The sequence below is a fragment of the Mesoplodon bidens genome, assembly GCF_964165515.1.
Source record: "Mesoplodon bidens genome assembly, chromosome: X".
Taxonomy (NCBI): Eukaryota; Metazoa; Chordata; class Mammalia; order Artiodactyla; family Ziphiidae; genus Mesoplodon; species Mesoplodon bidens.
In genome coordinates, this window is record NC_138163.1 from 128,216,472 (window position 1) to 128,238,226 (window position 21,755).

A 21,755-nucleotide genomic window follows, 5' to 3' on the forward strand; every position below is an offset into this window, starting at 1 on the left:
CTTGTTTAAATCAAAATCGAGTATGAAAGCATATTCAAGATGGTAATGGTTTGGACACTGGGATATGAATGTATTTTGTGCATTTTGAGATAAAAATGTTCATTTATTATAAGACGTGTCCAGGGTCCTCCTTGGTGGTAGGTCCGTGAGCGTGTGCTTTTGTCCACCCTCCCCTCTTCTAACCACCTGTTTTCCCAAAAGGATGGCAACGATGCCATTTCTATCGCGAGGTTGCCTTTCCCCCACAGTGGTCACTTTCTAGCCTTGAACATTCTCCTATTTTTTCAGCTTAGACTAGCAGTGCCTCTAGTACAGTTACATGAGTCTGTGAACATTTTTTTTTTCTGCAGTAACCATGCAAAAGGCTACCAATACCCTGCACAATTGCTCTCAAAGCCATTTGAGTGTAAGGCATCCTGATTTCATTAGTCTTGCCAGCTGTACTTAGGACAGCTGTTTGGGGTCAGTAGTGCATAGAATTTGTGAACTGAGATAAATCTGTTAGAAAATCTCAACTTAAATCTCCTGTGCATACTGTTTAGCTGCTAAGTTTTTCAATCTAAGCAGAACATGTTTTCTTCTAGAAATAAGATTAACCCAGTGCCTCTTTCTGGCTCACTAGTATAATCAGATTAACCACCTAGATATGGGATTTATTTCTGTGTCTGTTTTCTCCAGCTTTTATATATGTTGGGGTAGTCATACACAGTTGCACAGAGCGTGCACTGCACAACTCTAGGATGCTCCATCCACATAGTCTCACGTCTGTATGTGACAGCCCTGAGTACAATAGTGTAGACATTCTGGGCGTTTGATAAATAAATACCTGCAACCTCAGTGTCCTGTCATTCACATCGACCTTTTGGCCAGCACTGTTTCTGGTGTATTTGATAAGCATTGCTTGTCACCAGGAATCTTGGCACCCCCTTAAGTCACTAGGGGAAGCCATTGCCATAAATCTTTTCAAAGTCACTGATGCAGACATATCAGGAGAGTGACGAAGGATTAATTCCGGGTCCTGGTAGGCTTGCCCCACTCTTCTCTGACGGAATTTGTCTCCTTCCCCACACGACCTTTCAGCCCCCTCTCTCATCACTTCAGTGGTGGAATACTATTGCTGAGTGGTGGAGTCGTTCAAACTCGGCCTGAGACTGGAATAAATCCAAGATCCACAGGAATGTGGGACACCTCTAAGTACTGTGAGAAGCCACATGGCTCACGAGACTTCATAACCTTTGTGTCACTTGCCTTCTCCTGAAATTGTCTCTAAAGGGAATTGAATAACAAGGACTAAGATGCACCTTCCATATTTAATTCCAGGAAGCAGACCCGCCCCCACTGCTCTCCCTACGGTCGTGCACAGGGAAGTCCATTGACTTCGTTGCTAGTCAGATGGCCCAACGAGCTCGTGCCCACTTTCATATCAGGCACCATCCTTGGCACAAAATACATTTGAAATGTTTTCCATTAATTTCTTCTTCATTTATGACCTTATAGGTAAATGTGTTGCATTACGTGCTTCTGTACACAGATCTTTTCTATCCTTAACTGGTGGTTGAAGCTTTTATATCACTTTAGCCTATTACTGCTATTCAGGATACAGTAGGACCCTCTGTATCTTATAGCTTGAATATACTACTTCCTTGTATGACTTATTTTTTAATTTACAACCCCTGATTTGGGGGAATTCCCTGGAGGTCCAGTGGTTAGGACTCCACGCGCTCACTGCCCAAGGCCCAGGTTCACTCCCTGGTCAGGGAACTCAGATCCCACAGGCCGCATGGTGTGGCCAAAAAAAACAACCACCTGATTTGGACTTGGCGGATTAGCCTTTAGTATAGACCCCTGAAAGCTCTAGAAAAAAAATCACATTAAAGCTGCATGTTGAGTGAGTTTCATTAAGGAACTGCTCTTCGGACAGTCTTATAAAGACAATTTATGGAATGAAAATGCAGTATTTGGACACACGGATGCTTCCATGTAGAATGTAACGTAGGATGATCTGGAACTCCCAGGCACCTTTATCATTACCACAGTAGCCTAGAGGTACTAGAGGAAGAGGGACACAAGTGACAGTAAATTGTTTCTGAGCACATTTCTAAGCTCAGCTCTTTCCAACCACTTGAGATTAACAGAGAGGGCGGGAAACTATCCACAATTGGGAAAGTGATTGAGATGAGGTGAGATGAGATATTTCTTTTTTTGTTTAACTTTGTATTTTATATTGGAGTATAGTTGATTTACAGTGTTGTGTTAGTTTCAGGTGTACAGCAAAGTGATTCAGTTATACATATACATGTATCTATTCTTTTTCAAATTCTTTTCCCATTTAGGTCATTACATAATATTGAACAGAGTTCACTGTGCTATACAGTAGGTCCTTGTTGGTTATCTATTTTAAATATAGCAGTGTGTACATGTCAATCCCAATCTCCCTATTTCTTCTTAGGTTGCTTTTATGGTGGGAAGTCCCCTTTTTTAAAATTTATATAAATTTATTTATTTAATTTATTTATTTTGGGCTGTGTTGGGTCTTTGTTGCTGTGCGTGGGCTTTCTCTGGTTGCGGTGAGCGGGTGCTACTTTTCACTGCGGTGCAGTGGCTTCTCTTGTTGTGGAGCGCGGGCTGTAGGCGTGCAGCTTCAGTAGTTGTGGCTCGTGGGCTCTAGAGCACAGGCTCAGTAGTTGTGGCCTGTGGGCTTAGTTGCTCCATGGCATGTGGGATCTTCCCGGACCAAGGTTCGAACCTGTGTCCCCTGCATTGGCAGGCGGATTCTTAATCACTGCGCCACCAGGGAAGTCCAGAAGTCCTCTTTTCTCTCTGTCTTACCACTAGATCTTATAGTCTCTACCAAGATACTAGGACATTATAAAGCAAAGCCACTCTGAGGCCCCCCTGCATCATGCAAGTCTTGACTGGTTGTGATGTCCTGTTCCTAAAGGCTCTCCCTTGCCTCTCCTTAGAACTTGCCAACACCTGACAATTCATTTGTTTATTTATTGAGCACGTACTGTGTCGAATGCAGCAGGAAATAAGGCAGTGTTTCAACTCTCATGGAACTCATATTCCACGTGTGGCGGGTGAAAAGTGCCATGAAGAGGATCAAGAAGGGGGCGGAGACACAGAGGGATGGGTCCGGGGGGGACCTCTCTGATTCCGTTTCCTTTGTGCAGAGCCCTGGAGGAAGTGAGGGAGGCAGAGGCCACTTTGTGCAGTGGCCGTGCGGAGGAGCCAGTGTGGCTGCAGTAGGGAGAGCGGAGGCCAGAGCCGTACTTCCAGAGGTTGGAGAAATAGCCAGGGCACATCACGTAGAGCGTGGCTGCGTTCCAGGAAAACTTCATGCACACTGAAATTTGAATTGTGCATCATTTTCATGCATCACGAAATAGTCTTCTTTCCATTTGTTGCAACCATTTAAAATTGTAGGAAGGATTTCTTAGCCCACAGACAATATAAAAAGAGGCCGCAGGCTGGATTTGGCCCACAGGTCAGAGTTGGCCAACCCTGATCTGTATCATTACACTGTTTTATCCTATTCATGGCACGTATCAGTACCTGACATTTTTTATTTGCTTGTGTATAGGTTTATTGCTTTGTCACCCTCCACTAGCATGAAAGCTTTTTGAGGACAGGGACTTTTCATTGTTTACTTCAGCTTCCCAATCACCTAGTGCAAAGGTGGAATAGAATGGATACTAAAAAAGTATTTGTTACTGACTGGACTAGGCATCTAGGCTTTGAGATACCCAGGCAGTATATTCACCCTGTGCTATTTTCCTGTGGAGATTAGAGAGGATGTGGCTGGAGGTATCAAAGAATCCTGCAGTATTTTTTCAGCCATAAGCTATCCTAGAAGGTGTTTACTTCTAGGAGCCAGTTATAGAAGGAAGTCACCTTAGCCCAGTTTTCCAGCTTGGTGGTCATGGAAAGAGATGGCAAAGCAGCATCTGACCACACGGCAGATAGGGATAAAACTTGGACACCTGGATGATTTCCTTCATCTCTGAGATCCTTGAAAAGTGCTGTGTTTTCATCCTACACCACGTGGTTTGTGAAGATGTGGTAAATTATGGCAAAGTACTCTGGGCGGATGCTCAATCAGTCACACTAGGCCAGGATCTGCTGTAACAGGTAACAAACAAACTCCCTATCTCTTGGTGGTGCCTAAACAACAGAAGGTGTAGTTATTGCCTGTACCACGTGACCCTCCTGGTTTGTCCAGGGTGAGGTCCACATCAGGATGAAGCTGGCTGGGCATCCCCATTTTGAATGCCATTAGTCACCATGACAGAGGGAAGGAAAGCCCTGGAGAGCCTCACCCTGGCAGTTAAATTCTCTGGCCTGGAAGTGACACACATCACTTCCAGTCACAGCCCCTTGACCCCATGCCTCATCCAACCACCAGGGGCCAGGAAGTGCAAGCTTTCCATGTGCTTGGAAGGTAGAAGGCTGGAACTCTGGTGAATAGTATTAATGACTATAATACACACAACTTTGGTCACTTCTAAATGTTTCTGAACTTACCATTGAGATGGGAGGTGACGGTGGGTGGTCACTGGGGTAGAATCATGGAAGGAAGACACTCGGGTTTCTTTCTGCGGCTCAGGAGGCGCCTTTTTCTTGGGAAAAGGAAAGCTGTATATTCAGTTCAGTGAACATTTGTGGAATGTCTACCATGTGCTGGGCACATGAATGGAAATGACATGTTTATAAAATAAAGATGTCTCAGTTATTTGCATATCTTACCAGCAGCCAAGGAGCTCAGCTTGGCCTGTGAGAAGGATAATTTTAATGCCTGAAACTTTAAGTAATAATGAAAATTTTAATGTCTCTCTTTTGTTTTTTTTTGCGGTACGTGGGCCTCTCACTGTTGTGGCCTCTCCCGTTGCGGAGCACAGGCTCCGGACGCGCAGGCTCAGCGGCCATGGCTCACGGGCCCAGCCGCTCCGCGGCATGTGGGATCCTCCCAGACCAGGGCACGAACCCGTGTCCCCTGCATCGGCAGGCGGACGGACTCTCAACCACTGCGCCACCAGGGAAGCCCAATGAGCCTCTTTTTTGTCTTTCATTGTCATCTAAATAATTATACCACTCACATCTTTGAGAAAAGTATTGCTTTCCTGAGATCTAGGTCTGCCTAAAATAGTTTCTGGAGAAAGAAAATGACATGTGTCGAATGTTGCTATGGCGAAGGTTTTGTTGTTACTTACTGTTGCATTCTGGAGGGAGTTTAGGAAGTGTGTGATTTTGATTGAAGGAATACCCTGAGTTCATCCTATATAAGAGACCCTCTGAAAAGAACAGTTCGTAACTTGGTTCATAACGATACTCTCACAGCAAGACTGGGGATCGTTGCGCATCTTAGACAATGCAGTGGTTATGGGTGAGGGAGAGGACAGCAGTGGATGTTGGCACGGGACCACTGCATCTTTAGGAAGCAAGGTGAAAACGGGCGTTCTGGGCTGACTGCCAGTGGCGCGGTAGGGCTGCCTTGTAAAAAAGAGGATGAGGTTTGACATAAAGATCCTCCGTCCACCCAATGGATTGTGTTGCACTTAGGCTCAGATAGGGCTGTAGCAGTGAAGTATTATAACAGTAATGCAGTGTGACAATCCAGTCCAAATTTCAGTGGCTCAAAACATCTCTAACCTGTTTTCACTGACGTTCCTGTTGGGCAGCCGGAAGGCAGAGCATCAAGGCTGGAGCCACAGGTTGAGTATGGGTCTGCTGCACGTGACTCTCATCTGCCTCGGATCAGTGAGCCAGCAGGGGCAGGTGCTTACGGTGATGGTGGAAACGTAGGAGGGCTGTGCGGTCATAAATACATTTCAGTCCTCTGCTTGCATCATGTCATAATATCCCATTAGTCAAAGCAGGCCACGTGGCCCAACATCAGTGGGGTTGAGAAATACACTCCTGTCTTGGGCAGGGAGAGGACAGGTGGAGGCATGGAGGTGGTGGAATTGTTTTTAACAATAACCTAATTACCATAAAGGCTTTGGATGGTTTCCTTAGATGTTGGGCCCTTGATCTTTGAGATTAGTGATAAAGAGACTGTAACAGGGGCTTACTTCCCTGGTGGCGCAGTGGTTGAGAGTCTGCCTGCCAATGCAGAGGACATGGGTTCAAACCCTGGTCCGGGAAGATCCCACAGGCCGCGGAGCAACTAATCCCATGCGCCACAACTACTGAGCCTGTGCTCTTGAGCCCGTGAGCAAGCCCGCATGCAGCAACAAAGACCCAACACAGCCAAAAGTAAATAAAAATAAATAAATTTTTTAAAAAAGACTGTAACGGGCCTTAGGAATACATTCTCCTGGGGTTATTCAGAGCCCATTCCTCACACTCATCTGTCCCCACATTTCCTAATCATAGATGCACCTGACGGGAGCAGAGGCATTGGAGTGGAGCACGGATTTAAAACATGTAAAGGCAGGCATAGAGCTCTCCCCGCATGCTAGACAGTTCGGCTGGGGAGAAACCCACCCACAGCATTCGTCAAATTAGAGCATGTGGAGGTCCCAGACATCCTAGCCGTCTCGTATCCCCTTAAAATACCCAGACAGCTGTGCACACATACACACTTGCTCTGCATCTGTAATTCCTTTCCTTAGTCTTAAGATTAACTCAGCACCCTGAGTTTCTCATATATACACATTTAAACATAGAACTGCCTGAGTAAAAGAGCCACCCATAGTGTGAGGGTCCCCAAATGGCCAGGTTTGCGGATTTCAGAGCAGCAGGACCAGGCCCTCAGTTGGCTCCATGTGAATCATTGTCAGCAACGTGTGTTCTCCTCCCTGCCCTCAGTTGGTAAGGCCCATACTATTAGGTACCATCTGTTCTGGGGATGGCTGGACCCTAGTGACAAAACACAAAGGTTGAAGAAGTGGGTGGTTTTCCCTCACCCACCTATAAAGACGTATGTAAAGCTTGGGTAGGCACTTTAAAGTTGGCGTTTCATCTGAAAATACCTCCAAGAAATGTTTAAAAAAAAGAAAAAGAGAACGTTTGTCCTTGATTTATCCTGGAAAAGGTTTTCTCTTTAACTTTTATTTACTATGATTGGAGTTGTACTATCTTGCTCTTTTCAAACTCACCTTTCTGGTTGCTAAGGGAAATCAAAGCCATAAAGCACCTCTAAACCCCAACCCAGGACCAGATGCGCCACCCCTGAGAGAAAAAGGAAAGGAAATGAACATTACTGAATGCCTCCCCTATATCTGACCCGTTCCCATGTATGACTTTGGGTCATCTCCACATCAGCTCTATGAGAGATTGTTAGCATTGCCTTCTGAAATGAGGAAACCATGGCTTAAGGAACTTAAATAATTGGCCTACAGTCAAATAGCCAAAAGGGAGCAGTGCCTGGATTCAAAGCCAGCTTACTTTATTTTTTTAAAGTTACTATATGGTAAAATTATCATTTTCCCATTTGATGTTCAGTTATGTGAATTTTAGCACAGAGATTTCTGTGACTGCCACCATAATCAGGATACAGAAAAAGCATTCCTTTATGCTACCCATTTATAGTCACACCCTCCTCCCGGCCTCTGGCAACCTCTGCTCTGTTCTCCATCGCTATCTTTCTGGGTTTTCGAGAATGTTATTAATGGAATCATACAGTCAGTAACCTTTTTTTTTTTTTTTTTTTTTTGCGGTACGTGAGCCTCTCACTGTTGTGGCCTCTCCCGTTGCGGAGCACAGGCTCCGGACGCGCAGGCTCAGCGGCCATGGCTCACGGGCCCAGCCGCTCCGCGGCATGTGGGATCCTCCCGGACCGGGGCACGAACCCGTGTCCCCTGCATCAGCAGGCGGACTCTCAACCACTGCGCCACCAGGGAAGCCCCAGTAACCTTTTGAGATTGGCTTCTTTCACTTCCTATGCCTTTGAGATTCACCCAAGTTGCTGTGCATACCAGCCATTCATTCCTTTTTACGGCTGAGTTGTATTCCATGGGATGGGCGTGGCACGGTTTGCCTAAGCAACCATTCACATATTGAATGACCTGACAGTTGTTTCCAGGTTTTTAGTTCTTACGAAGAAAGCTAGTATTGATACAAACATTCACGTCACGGTTTTCGAGTGAACCTAAGTCCTTGCTTATCAAGGGTAAACTCTCAGGAGTGGGACTGCTGGGTCATATGGTGAGCGTCTGTTGAACTTTATAAGAAACTGCCAACACATTTCCCAGAATGCTCTACCATTCAAAACCAGTTTGGGACAGTTCTCATCCATGCTCTTCCCGCGCCAATCAGCTGTCTGTCCAGACTACAGAGTGGTTTCCAGTATCGGGCAAAGCTTCCTTTCGGGGGATGTAATTTCCACTTGAGAGTTACAAGAGGCAAAGGCACAAAACTTCAGTTTGGCCTTGCGAGTCTAACATGGCCTGCGCGGGTTCCTTGACAGGTGGGAGAGTGAGAAAGGGGAAGCAGGGGTGGGGGAACGGTATCTGTGGACAGCTGGGAATGTGGCTGTACAACTTGGATCCCAAACCAGGGAAAAGTTGGTGGTTTGGGCTCAGCCTTAAACATCCAGCTAAAGATGAAATGCAAAATGCATTTCCAGTGAAACAAGTTGCTAAGAGGTAGAGGGAGCATGGAATTATTTGTCTTGCAACATGATCCACTCCCTAGACCCACTGCAAAGGGAAACAAATTGCTGACTGTGGTTTCCTGAACTCCAGGGCCCAGTAATCAAAGGACCGGTTCCCCAGGCCACACCTGTAAATCCCTAAGCAAATCTATGGAACGTTGTGTGAAATGTGTTCTGTCCACAGCACACTCCGAAGCTTCTGGATCTTCCAGATATACAAATTCTCTTCACCCCACCCCCTTATCACTAAACTTCCTGAAGACACATTGCCAACAGTTTGACAGAATAGAATCATCAGTTTTGAAAGGCTTGGAAACATCGACCCACAGTTCTCGAGAGGTCCAGTGGGGAATTTTGCAAAGCTGATCTCCTTTTTCGTATCTAGAACAGGAGGATTCTTAAGGGCAAAGGACTGGAATGACCCAAGAACAGCTTTTTGCAACTTGTAACTTCTGACAGCTCAGAGGCAGGATGGATCTTAGCCATGTACTCCTAAGCCACGCCCCTTCCCCTTGGCATTGTGTTTATGTCCTAATTTCTATGTGCCTTCAAATATTTTCTAGACTGCCATGTGAAAGGATTAGAATTTACTCTTCCCAATTAAATCCCAGTAAGTTAAAGCAGTACCTATTATTTTTAATTCTGTTTGGGAGAAATGGGTTGTTTTGGCTCCTTGGGAATTTTTTTCCTGTCATCTAGGATGGTCTCACATAAGGCAGCTGCTCTCCTCATGCTCTTTAGCCTGGAAAACAGTTTTGTTGGTCTTCAATCTTGAAAAAGTCATACAGATTGCGAAGTGGGCCACAAACAATCAGTCTGGTGATCTGAGTTAAGAAAAGGCTTAGAAAATCCAGTTCAGCAAGATACTCATCCAAGTGTTTTGAATCCACGGTATAACTCATAGGGGTTTAAAGAATAAGACTATTTCTCAGCATACATATACCGTTTATTCCCCACTCAGTGGGCTTGTACGGGGCTCAGGCACTCACCCCGGCCTTTGAACTTAAACCAGCATGCACCATTCCCAAGATGAGTGTTTCTCATTCAAATCACTTGGAAAGATTTTTTTTTTTTACATCTTTATTGGAGTATAATTGCTTTACAATGGTGTGCTAGTTTCTGCTTTACAACAAAGTGAATCAGTCATACATATACATATGTTCCCATATCTCTTTCCTCTTCCATCTCCCTCCCTCCCTCCCTCCCTATCCCACCCCTCTAGGTGGTCACAAAGCACTGAGCTGATCTCCCTGTGCTATGCGGCTGTTTCCCACTAGCTATCTATTTTACGTTTGGTAGTGTATATATGTCCATGCCACTCTCTCACTTTGTCACAGCTTACCCTTCCCCCTCCCCATATCCTCAAGTCCATTCTCTAGTAGGTTTGCCTCTTTATTCCTGTCTTACCCCTAGGTTCTTCGTGACATTTTTTTTTCTTAGATTCCATATATATGTGTTAGCATATGGTATTTGTCTTTCTCTTTCTGACTGACTTCACTCTGTATGACAGAGTCTAGGTCCATCCACCCCACAACAAATAGCTCAGTTTCATTTCTTTTTATGGCTGAGTAATATTCCATTGGATATATGTGCCACATCTTCTTTATCCATTCATCCGATGATGGACACTTAGGTTGTTTCCATCTCCTGGCTATTGTAAATAGAGCTGCCTTGAACATTTTGGTGCATGACTCTTTTTGCATTATGGTTTTCTCAGGGTATATGCCCAGTAGTGGGATTGCTGGGTCATATGGTAGTTCTATTTGTAGTTTTTTAAGGAACCTCCATACTGTTCTCCATAGTGGCTGTACCATTTCACATTCCCACCAGCAGTGCAAGAGTGTTCCCTTTTCTCCACACCCTCTCCAGTATTTATTGTTTCTAGATTTTTTGATAATGGCCATTCTGACTGGTGTGAGATGATATCTCATTGTAGTTTTGATTTGCATTTCTCTAATGATTGATGATGTTGAGCATTCTTTCATGTGTTTGTTGGCAATCTGTATATCTTCTTTGGAGAAATGTCTTTTTAGGTCTTCTGCGCATTTTTGGATTGGGTTGTTTGTTTTTTTGTTATTGAGCTGCATGAGCTGCTTGTAAATTTTGGAGATTAATCCTTTGTCAGTTGCTTCATTTGCAAATATTTTCTCCCATTCTGAGGGTTGTCTTGGTCTTATTTATGGTTTCCTTTGCTGTGCAAAAGCTTTGAAGTTTCATTAGGTCCCATTTGTTTATTTTTGTTTTTAATTCCATTTCTCTAGGAGGTGGGTCAAAAAGGATCTTACTGTGATTTATGTCATAGAGCGTTCTGCCTATGTTTTCCTCTAAGAATTTGTTGGTGTCTGGCCTTACATTTAGGTATTTAATCCATTTTTTAAAAATTATTATTATTATTATTATTATTATTTTTTGCAGTACGTGGGCCTCTCACTGCTGTGGCCTCTCCCGTTGCGGTGCACAGGCTCCAGACGCACAGGCCCAGCAGCCATAGCTCATGGGCCCAGCCACTCCACGGCATGTGGGATCTTCTCGGACCAGGGCACGAACCTGTGTCCCCTGCCTTGGCAGGTGGACTCTCAACCACTGCGCCACCAGGGAAGCCCCTCTTTAATCCATTTTGAGCTTATTTTTGTGTATGGTGTTAGGGAGTGTTCTAATCTCATACTTTTACATGTACCTGTCCAGTTTTCCCAGCACCACTTATTGAAGAGGCTGTCCTTTCTCCACTGTACGTTCCTGCCTCCTTTATCAAAGATAAGGTGAACATATGAGCGTGGGTTTATCTCTGGGCTTTCTATCCTGTTCCATTGATCTATATTTCTGTTTTTGTGCCAGTACCATACTGTCTTGATTACTGTGACTTTGTAGTATAGTCTGAAGTCAGGGAACCTGATTCCTCCAGCTCTGTTTTTCATTCTCAAGATTGCTTTGGCTGTTCAGGGTCTTTTGTGTTTCCATACAAGTTGTGAAATTTTCTGTTCTAATTTTGTGCAGTGGTAGTTTGATGGAAAGATATTTTAAAGAAACTTTTTATTTTGAAATAATTTTAGATTTACAGAAAAGTTGCAAAGCTAGCGGAGAGAATAGCCTATATGTCTCTCACCCAGCTTCTCCTAAGACTAGCAACCACTTACAAAGTTTTTCGAAATCCTCATGGGAAAGCTGTAGCCCAGAACCAGAAAATGAGAATCTCTGAGGATGGGATCCAAGCATCAGTGTTTCTGTGAGGCTTCTTCCCAGCCGGGTTCAAGGTGAAGCCAAGGTTGAGAACCTCTGCTACAAAACCTTATTTCTCAAAGTGTGGCCAGCCAGCCAACAATATCACCATCACCTGGGTGCTTGTTAAAAATGCACCATCCTAGGTCTCACCCCAAACCTACTCCATCAGAATCTGCATCCTGGCAAGATTGCCAGGTGATTGGTATGCACAGGAAGTTTTGAGAAGCATCGCTCCATACAAAAGATTAAGCAGACCACAGAAACCTGGCCCTGATCACTCTTTTTCAAATGCGTGTATGTATTATATTATTACTCATAAATTCCTTCTTCAGATATGCATTAAGTACTTATATAAAAAGATGAACCTGACCCTCTAGGAGGATCTACCCTCAAGGAGATGACAGTATAGTAAGGGAAATGCAATGTGCTCATTAAAAATATAATCTCGGGCTTCCCTGGTGGCGCAGTGGTTGGGAGTCCGCCTGCTGATGCGGGGGACAGGGGTTTGTGCCCCCGTCCGGGAGGATCCCACGTGCCGCGGAGCGGCTGGGCCCGTGAGCCATGGCCACTGGGCCTGTGCGTCCAGAGCCTGTGCTCCGCGACGGGAGAGGCCACAACAGTGAGAGGCCCGCGTACCGCAAAAATAAAATATATATATATATATATATATATGTATATATATATATATATAGTCTAAGTTAGGGACTTCATAGAAAGCTTCAAGGAAAAAGTGGCATTTGATTTGGACCTGGAAAGAGGATACTCAGAGGAAGATCCTTGAAAAATAAGTGATGCAGTTTGAATAAGTGAATAATCTCACAGTTAAATTTTCTATAGCATTTGATGAATCTATTTATTCTTACATTTAATAAATATTAAATATTTAGCTCTTACTATTTTTTTAATTTAAGTATAGTTGATTTATAATGTGTTAGTTTCAGGTGTACAGCAAAGTAATCCAGTTATATATATACATATATATACATATATGTGTATATATATTCTTTCTTTAAATTATTTACTTATTTATTTTAAAATATTTATTTACTTATTTATTTGTTTGGCTGCACCGGCTCTTGGTTGCAGCACACAGGATCTTCATTGTGGCATGCGGAATCTTTTAGGTGTGGTGTGCCAACTCTTGGTTGTAGCCTGTGGCATCTAGTTCCCTGACCAGGAATCAAACCCGGGTCCCCTGCATTGGGAGCATGGAGCCTTAGCTACTGAACCACCAGGGAAGTCCCTATGTATATATATTCTTTTTAAAATTCTTTTCCTTTATAGGTTATTACAAAATATTGAGAAGAGTTCCCTGTGCTATACAGTAGTTCCTTGTTGGTTATCTATTTTATATATAGTAGTGTGTATATGTTAATCCCAAACTCCTAATTCATAGCTCTTACTATTGCTATCTGAATAAAACATATTATTACTACTCCAGTGGTCCTGAACAACCCAGTGGGGAAGACAAGCATTAAGTAAGTAATGACAAATAATTCATTAGCGTCAGTGGTGGTAAGCGCTGGGGAGAAGGATGGGGAGCTTGGAATCCATGTGACTGACAGATCAGACCTAGGCAAGGGTGGGAGTAGTGGGGGAGGCTTCCCTACGCAGGTAACACCTGGGTGAGAAAGGTTTAGCTAGACAGAGTAGAGGGCATTCCCAGCAGAGGGAACAGCATGGACTAAGGCCAGAGCAAGAAGAAATGAACAGGGCTTCCCTGGTGATGCAGTGGTTAAGAATCCGCCTGCCAATGCAGGAGACACGGGTTTGGGCCCTGGTCCGGGAAGATCCCACATGTCGTGGAGCAGCTAAGCCCACACGCCACAACTACTAAGCCTGCGCTCTAGAGCCCGCGAGCCACAACTACTGAGCCTGTGAGCCTAGAGCCTGTGCTCCACAACAAGAGAAGCCACCGCAACGAGAAGCCCGTGCGTCGTAATGAAGAGTAGCCCCCGCTCGCCGCAACTAGAGGAAGCCCGCGCACAGCAACGAAGCCGCAACTCAGCCAAAAATAAATAAATTAATTAATTATTTTAAAAAAGAAGAAATGAACAAAAGAGCAAACCAATGAAATGGGTGTCCAGTGACATCCCATTGTTCAACTCTGATATTTTCCATTGCCTCCGAAATAAGTAGCCTGGCCTTTAAGCTTCCAATCCTTCTTCTTTTTTTTTGTTTTAAACAACTACATTGTCATACAAGTTACATACTGTAAAATTTGCCCATTCACCTGTTGGAAGTAAAAGTCAATGGTGTTTAGTAAACCTACTGAGTGGTGCAGCCATCTTCCGTATAAGATCCCTTGTGCCCTTTTACAATTAACCTTCATTCCCACTCCCAGCCCCGGGCAGCCAATAATCGATTTTCTGTCTCTTGGGTAATCCTTAGGAGTGGGATCGGTTGACTGTATGGTGAGTTTATGTTTAACTTTTTAAAGAACTGCTGAACTCTTTGCCAGAGTGACAGCACCATTTCCCAGTCCCATCAACACTTGGTGTTGTCTTCTTGACTGTGGCCGTCCTAGTGGGTGTGAAGTGGTCCCTCACTGCACCAACCTCTCTTCCTAGTCTTATTTGCCAGCCCTCCTACTCTCAAACCTGATCTGTGCCGCCACCAAAGTCAACCTCCTGCTGTTTCCTTCAGTGAGGCTCCTTGATATCCCCAAATTATGCCTTTGTTCACTCTTTGAATGTGTTCCTTGACTAGATATTTTTTGGAGGAAGAGGGCATGGAAATTGAGAGCTCAAATTATTAGGAGTACAGAAGGCCTTTGATTTCCCCACAGCGTGGATAGTTGCAAATTCCTCCTCCAAACCCAGCCACCATACCTTTCCAAATATCTTAGTCACACTTGGTGTAGATGAGTGTCTGGGCCTGAGCTATGGAGATGCTCATGCTTCCTCAGGGAGAACACCACGTGAACTTAGAAATGAACAAAAGAGAAAGTGGCTACCCTTAATTTTGTACCTCAGGAAGCAGTATGCATTGAAATACTGGTAAAATCTTGTTACAAAGACCTTAAACCTCACAATTTGGAAACTGGCTTGTGGTAGCCAAGACATCAGAGAATGATTTGTTATTTAGGAGGGAAATTACTAACAGTCTAGGATTCATTACCACAGACACATAAAAAGACGTTCCTGTAACAAAAAGCAGAGATCTCATCACCCTGCCTCACTTCCTTTTGCTCAGTGCTTTCTAATTATTTTAGTTTTGATTAGCACTTCCATTAGAATATAGGAAGAAATTAGGAGCAACTTACTTGGCAAACGTTTGGTAGTTAAAACCGTTGAAATCCATGGTTTAAATATGTACTGGGGCCTATACTTACGCTTTCTAATTTTAATGTTCGTCTTGCTCAAGTAGATAAAGTTAATTATATAGAAATCAACTAGTGCAGAAAGCCTCTTGGAAACAAACAGCTATTCTTGACCTTTGTAAACGTACGCCCACCCCTGCGATGAATTGGTTGTCAGGTTTCTACTTATTCCGAATTTTCAGTACCTCCACTTGTAAGAGCAAACTAAACTGTCTGCAATTTCTCAGTTATTTCAAACTAGGTTTTAAATTAGGAGGCTTAAAGTATGCTTAAATAACTTGTACTTGAGTAAACACTTCATTTTTTATGATGAGGTAAGTCGTATGAGCCATTCAGTGGCTTAAATTCAATCCAGAGGTTTATTTCCCTCTGAGCTCTCATGGTTGGATAATGTAAAAATATTTCTCAGATTGAATTGAAACCTGTAAGAGCTATGAAGCCTTATCATTCCGTATTTATGGATTTGCCTCAATAAATAAAAATCCTCTCAGTAGAGTACAATTTTTAAAACATATAAAAAGCTATTTGATTGTTTTCATTATTTTGATGGGGAAGCAGTGCTGTAACAAAATTTTATTTCGCAGAGTGGATTGAATATGAAGTAGTTATGGCGTCCAATTAGAAGAGGGAATGAATAATCATGAAAAGAGAGACTATTGAAAAATGAGCCTTGATGGCACATCATTGAATTTGAGTCACTGGAGAGATTGGCAGTTATTCAATTTCATCCCCAGATTTCTTAGATGAAGCAGCTGTGGCACGCTCCTGAAATTCATTGCCTGTTCCCCAAACTCTATCTATGCTCAAGCTTCCTCCAGCCCTTGTTCCCAGAAAATTGCCTTGATTCAAACTTCTCAAAGAAGTGAGAAATCATAGGTCCCAGGCAGTCCTGCTATCTACAGACCCGCATCATCTCTATGAGCCTCCTCTTTCAGACCCTCTCATTCATTCATCTTCTGTCTACCTATCTCTGGAACTTATGTCACACCACCCCCTCTAGGTCCCTGCTTTCTCATGCATATGTCCCGTTTCTTCCTGTCTGTTGGTTCTTTCCCTCAGGTCATAAACATGTTCAAGATTTTCCCACTTTTATTAAAACATGCACACATGTACACACACACATTCACATTCACATCTGGACTTCCAAGCAAGATGACCTTCTACATTCATGTTTTGAGATGGTTTATAGTCCGTAGCAATGATCGATAAAATGTAAAATTGATCACAGGATGGTAAACATCTGCAAATGGCAAACATTTGCATAAATGGTACCAAAAACATGAAGCTGAAGAAATCAACACGTCGTATACCTTAAACCTATACCACGCTGTCAATTGTATCTCAAGAAAAATAAATTTTTAAAAAAACCATGAAGCTGAAGCTGCAGAACTGATGGACTGTTTTGGAAGGTGGAGGCCGCCAAGAGTTCAGTTCCAGTGGGTAATGGGCTCCATGAGTGCAATCCATCAGATCCATGAAAGAGGAAGAGTTACTGCTCTTGGCTGCCTGGAGCTGTGTGTTCTATGAAACTGCTTAACATGAGCCAGGGGACGAGGCAGGGCTTGAGCTGAGCTGATCCCTGAGTCATAAATACTCAGTAAGATTCTGGACCCAGGGCCCTGAGTGTCAGGGGATGCAACCACAGACCTTTAAATGAAGAAAGAAAAAACGAATCTCCCAATGAAGATGAAACTACTAAACAAAATTCCAAAGCACATAGAGGTAATGATTACTGAGAAAGACAGCCAATAAAATGAATAATTGGGATACAACTCATATATATGAAGTTAAAATATAAAACAATTTGAATACTTAAGTCTATTTACAACCTTCAAAGAGATAAAGGACTAATATTCATAAAACAAAAATGTCAAATTAGGAAAAATGTACAGAAATGAAACAAAAAGCAGATGGGAAGGAGAATAAAGTAGAAATATTTGACATTAGAAATATGGTAATTGAAATTAAAAACTTAAACTCTAGACTCACACATTTGGAGAATTGCTGATTGGGAGGAGGAACCAATTACCTGTCACGCATTTAAAACATGAAGAGGAAAAAGATAAATATGAAAGCACATGTAAGATCATTAAAAGGCTCCAATACATGTCTGATACATGTTTCAAAGAAGAGAATAGAGACAATATAATACATGGAGTAATGAAAAATAAAACAATGGAGAACATTAAGGAGTTGTTAAAAAAAAAGGACAGGTGGCCTCAGATTGAAACTGCTATGAAGGTCTCTATTGCAACTTCTCAACTCTCCCATTCTAGAATAAAAGCAGCTGTAGACAATATGTAAGTAAATGGACATGGCTGTGTTCCAGTAAAACTTTATTTATAAAGACAGGCAGGCAGCAGACTAAATTATGCCAGGGGGCTCTAGTTTGACAACCGTTGATCTAGAAAATTAACCATTGTTTATATTTTCATGTATATTCCTCCAGATATTACATATATATTTAATTTGATACATATTATTAACCATAGTTAATTATATATATGTACATATAATGTACATTACACGCACATAATTTTTAAAGAGATATCATAACTGTATCGTACATGACTGGGACCACACTTGCTCTTTTGAACACCCACTTTTGGACAACTCTCAGTATCCATCATCATAGCTTAAAAAAAAATCCCCAACAGAGGAATGGATAAAGAAGATGTACATGTGTACAATGGAATATTACTCAGCCATAAAAAGGAATGAGATTGTGCCATTTGCAGAGACGTGGATGGACCTGGAGACTGTCATACAGAGTAAAGTAAGTCAGAAAGAGAAAAACAAGTATCATATATTAACAATATATGTGGAATCTAGAAAAATGATATAGATGAACTTATTTGCAAAGCAGAAATAGAGACACGTAGAGAACAAGTGTATGGACACCAAGGGGAGAAAGGGGGTTGGGATGAATTGGGAGATTGGGATTGACATACATACACTAGTATGTATAAAATAGATGACTCATGAGAACCTAGTGTATAGCACAGAGAACTCAGTGCTCTGTGGTGACCTAAATAAGAAGGAAATCCAAAAAAGAGGGGATATATGTATACGTATACCTGATTCACTTTGCTGTACAGCAGAAACTAGCACAACATTGTAAACCAACTATAATAAAAATTTTAAAAGAAGAAAAAAAATCCCACTCCCAAAACACTGCTAAATGATACAGATTTTAACTAAAATTTTTGAGGGGCAGTGGAGGAGGATGTACATCACACCACCCAGTGTCCAGATGGCAGTCCCATTTGCTCATCTCCAGTTTTCCCCCACTGCCCCTCCCCCTGTCAGGTAGCTGACTTTCACGTCTCACTCCACCTTCCTGTCTCAGCACCATCCTGCAGCTACACTCTTTCTTGCCTCCCTACCCTCCCTCACCCCAGCTCTAAAAAAAAACATCCTCAGCATGCGTATGCAAACCACACAGCAGAACATAAACTCAGTAACCACAGGCTCAGCAGGAGAAAATCCACGTCCCTAACCATAGACAGACTACCTTATTGTCTCTCCAGCACATTCCAGGGAGGACTCAATTCCTTCTGTCCCAGTATACATCTGCATCATTGGTTTTGACGATCACATAGTATTCATTGTATGCATATATCATTATTTATATAACCAAGTCCCTAATTTTGAACAATTCGACTGCATACTGAAAATCTTTTATCAGCCAAGTCTTTTTTTTCCTCATAAATCCATGGGTTGTATCAGTCAATACAGTTCATGCAACTGTGTGGAAAGGAAGTTTTCAACATAAGCTCTAGAAGTGTATTTTTTCAGAAAAAAAATCATGTCTTTGGAATAGTAAACAGGTTTAAAAAGGGAAAAAATGTTCAGAGGGTTAGAAGTCAGCAAATTCAGATTATCAGGTTCTTAAAATCTTTCCTTCTTGTGTGACTGTAGGCAGGGTCCCCAAGACTTTGTGGGTCAGCGTCTCAAATAACAGATGAAAACAATTGTCATTGGCTCCTGCACAAAATAGTGTGATTTTAAAATCTATATTAGTTTCCTGTGGCTGCCATACTGAATTACCACAGACTTGATGGCGAAGACAAGAGAAATTTATTCTCTCGCAGTTCTGGAATCCATTTGCAAAATCAAGGTGTCAGCAGAGCCATCCTCCCTCCATCAGCTCTCGGAAAGAATCATTACTTGAGTCTTCCAACTTCTGGTGGCTTCAGGCGACCCCTGGCTTGTGGCTGCGTTACTTTAGTCTCTGCCTCTGGCTTCATAAATCCTTCTCCTTTGTGTCTGTCTTTTATAAGGATGCTTATCTTTGTATTTAAGGTCCACCCTGATAATCCAGGATGACCTCATCTCAGGATCGTTAACTTCATTACATCTACAAAGATTCTTTTCCAAAAAAGAGTCATATTTGCAGGTTCTGGGGGTTAGGACGTGGACATGTCATTTAAACGTCCACCATTCAACCCACTACGATACTGTCTTTAAGTGTTCTGAGAACCCTGGGGGAATAAGTCATTCCATCAATCATAAATGAACAGAATGTGAATCACAACTAGTAGATGTCATTTCTCCTAGGTACTGGTGTCCATTTCCTAGATACTGGTTCCATAATCTAATTTCTTTTTAGCTTTACTTACATTTGTAAGTGTTAGCAATGAATATTATCAAGACAAACTAGAACTTGAGAAAGTTGCCTGTAAGCCAGTTTTTTTGTTTGTTTTGTTTCGCTTTAAGCGGGCATCCCGGTCAATGTTAGAACAATCTGAGCAGCAGATGAGGGCGGCTTCGGGTTTGGAGGAACTACTGCAGATCACCCACTTCGAGGACTGGAAGCTGTGGAGATGCCGACTGAAGCTCAAAAGTCTCACCAGTGCGGACTCTCGCTCAGCATCCCATCGGTCTACCAGGTTTGCGGCCACTTTCTATGACATTGAGACACTAAAAGGTAGGTGTGTGTGTGCGGAGGCCAATTCTTACTCTTTATCAGAGAGTAACAAATGCGCCAACTTCTTCTAAAAGTTTGAGTAGGGCGGGCACGTGTCTGGGAGAAAAAAAAAGGGGGTCTGGTTTCATAGCTTCAGTGTTAGTGGAGAGTCCTGGTTTCCTGTGTTTACTCCACAGAGAAGTATACCCAGTAGGATTTTGAGATCAAAATTCAACACCAAATAACACTTCCCAATATGGAAATATACTTAACTCAGAGATGTGAGGGCAAAAGGAACCCAGAAAGCCTGTTCTTAATAGAAAAAAATAATAATTGAGTTTACTTAAAAAATGAAACAACCTGGGTATTCATTAATAAGGAGCATTCTACGACCATACATACATGGATAAAAACCAATAGATTAGGTATAGCTTTTTTATGTCTTCAAAATTCTGTGATCTTTTTTTTTTTTTTTTTTTTTTTGCGGTACGTGGGCCTCTCACTGTTGTGGCCTCTCCTGTTGCGGAGCACAGGCTCCGGACGCGCAGGCTCAGCGGCCATGGCTCACGGGCCCAGCCGCTCCGCGGCACGTGGGATCTTCCCAGACCAGGGCTCGAACCCGTGTCTCCTGCATCGGCAGGCGGACTCTCAACCACTGCGCCACCAGGGAAGCCCTGTGATTTTTTTTAAAGTAAAAATGAAAAGTAGAATTTAGAAGCTGAGTTGGAATAATGCATATTGGTATTACTAAGTGAATAATGGAGGGGGAAATTCTCTAGACAAAAGAATCCAGACGCTGGACTAGAAAATAACATGATTTGAAATAAAGAGAATGCCTCTTCCCTAGTAAGGTTTGGAGGACCTTTATAAGCAAACTATTGTCTGTATGTACTGTCCTATAATGAATGACATGCTTGCCAAATACAGTTGTGCGGCCTCCAATTAGGCATTTAACTTTTTTGATGATGTGTCAAAACAGCACAAGAAACCACCGTGGCATTGATGATTTAGCATTTTAGATTTGATTAACATATGGTTACCTGGTAATGGATTGTAGCTATTGCATAATTTAAATTGACTGCTCAGCCAAAATTATTCTGTTCTTTCTCTGTAGAGTTATCTTTATTTTCTTCCGTTTGTAAAAGGACGATATCGTTGGCTGCGGGGAAGGCTGTGCATAGGTGGTATCAATACCTTAGTAGCACCAGAGCCCGGGAGTGAAGAGGATGCTTGGTGCGCATCTGTATGACTGTGTCTAAATGAGTTGAGATGGTTGGAACCATGGCCTAGAACCCAATGTAGCCAGAGATCTGAAGCTCTAGTTGTTTCTGTGTGGTGAATTAGCAAGGACTTCATGAAAGTAAAGGGATCAGACCTCATCTGGAGATTCAGGGCCTTAACCAGATTACCTGTTTGAAGGCCTGAGGCAAGCCTGGAGATGCTCTGTGAAGATGGAGATAGAGAAGCATTACCACGAAACCAAGAGGAGGTGATTTTAAAAAGTCATTCATGTCGAAATTGACATTTTCTAAGGAGGAAACCATAAAAATTTTTTAAAAATATCTTTAAAAAACAAATAATATGGAATTTGCTAACTCTAAAATGTCTCTTGTTACATGGTGGGGGCGGGATCATCTAAAGTTACTTAGTAAGTTAGAAGCAGCAAATAATTAAATCGGTGTGGTATCCCAATTATAATTTATTATAAC

At 42.6% G+C, this 21,755-nt stretch overlaps 1 protein-coding gene across 3 annotated transcripts in view; it reads left to right on the forward strand.

Annotated features, from left to right (window-relative positions):
- The window catches only part of VEGFD (vascular endothelial growth factor D), a 38,634-nt gene that overhangs the window by 1,617 nt on the left and 15,262 nt on the right, over positions 1–21,755 (forward strand). Inside the window, exon 2 of one of the 3 annotated variants that reach the window (XM_081221941.1) lies at positions 19,857–20,067. In XM_081221941.1, the coding sequence (XP_081078067.1) occupies positions 19,857–20,067 (211 nt within the window). The remainder of the gene's footprint in view (positions 1–19,856; positions 20,068–21,755) is intronic. The other 2 variants (XM_081221942.1, XM_081221943.1) reach the window with 2 other exon arrangements.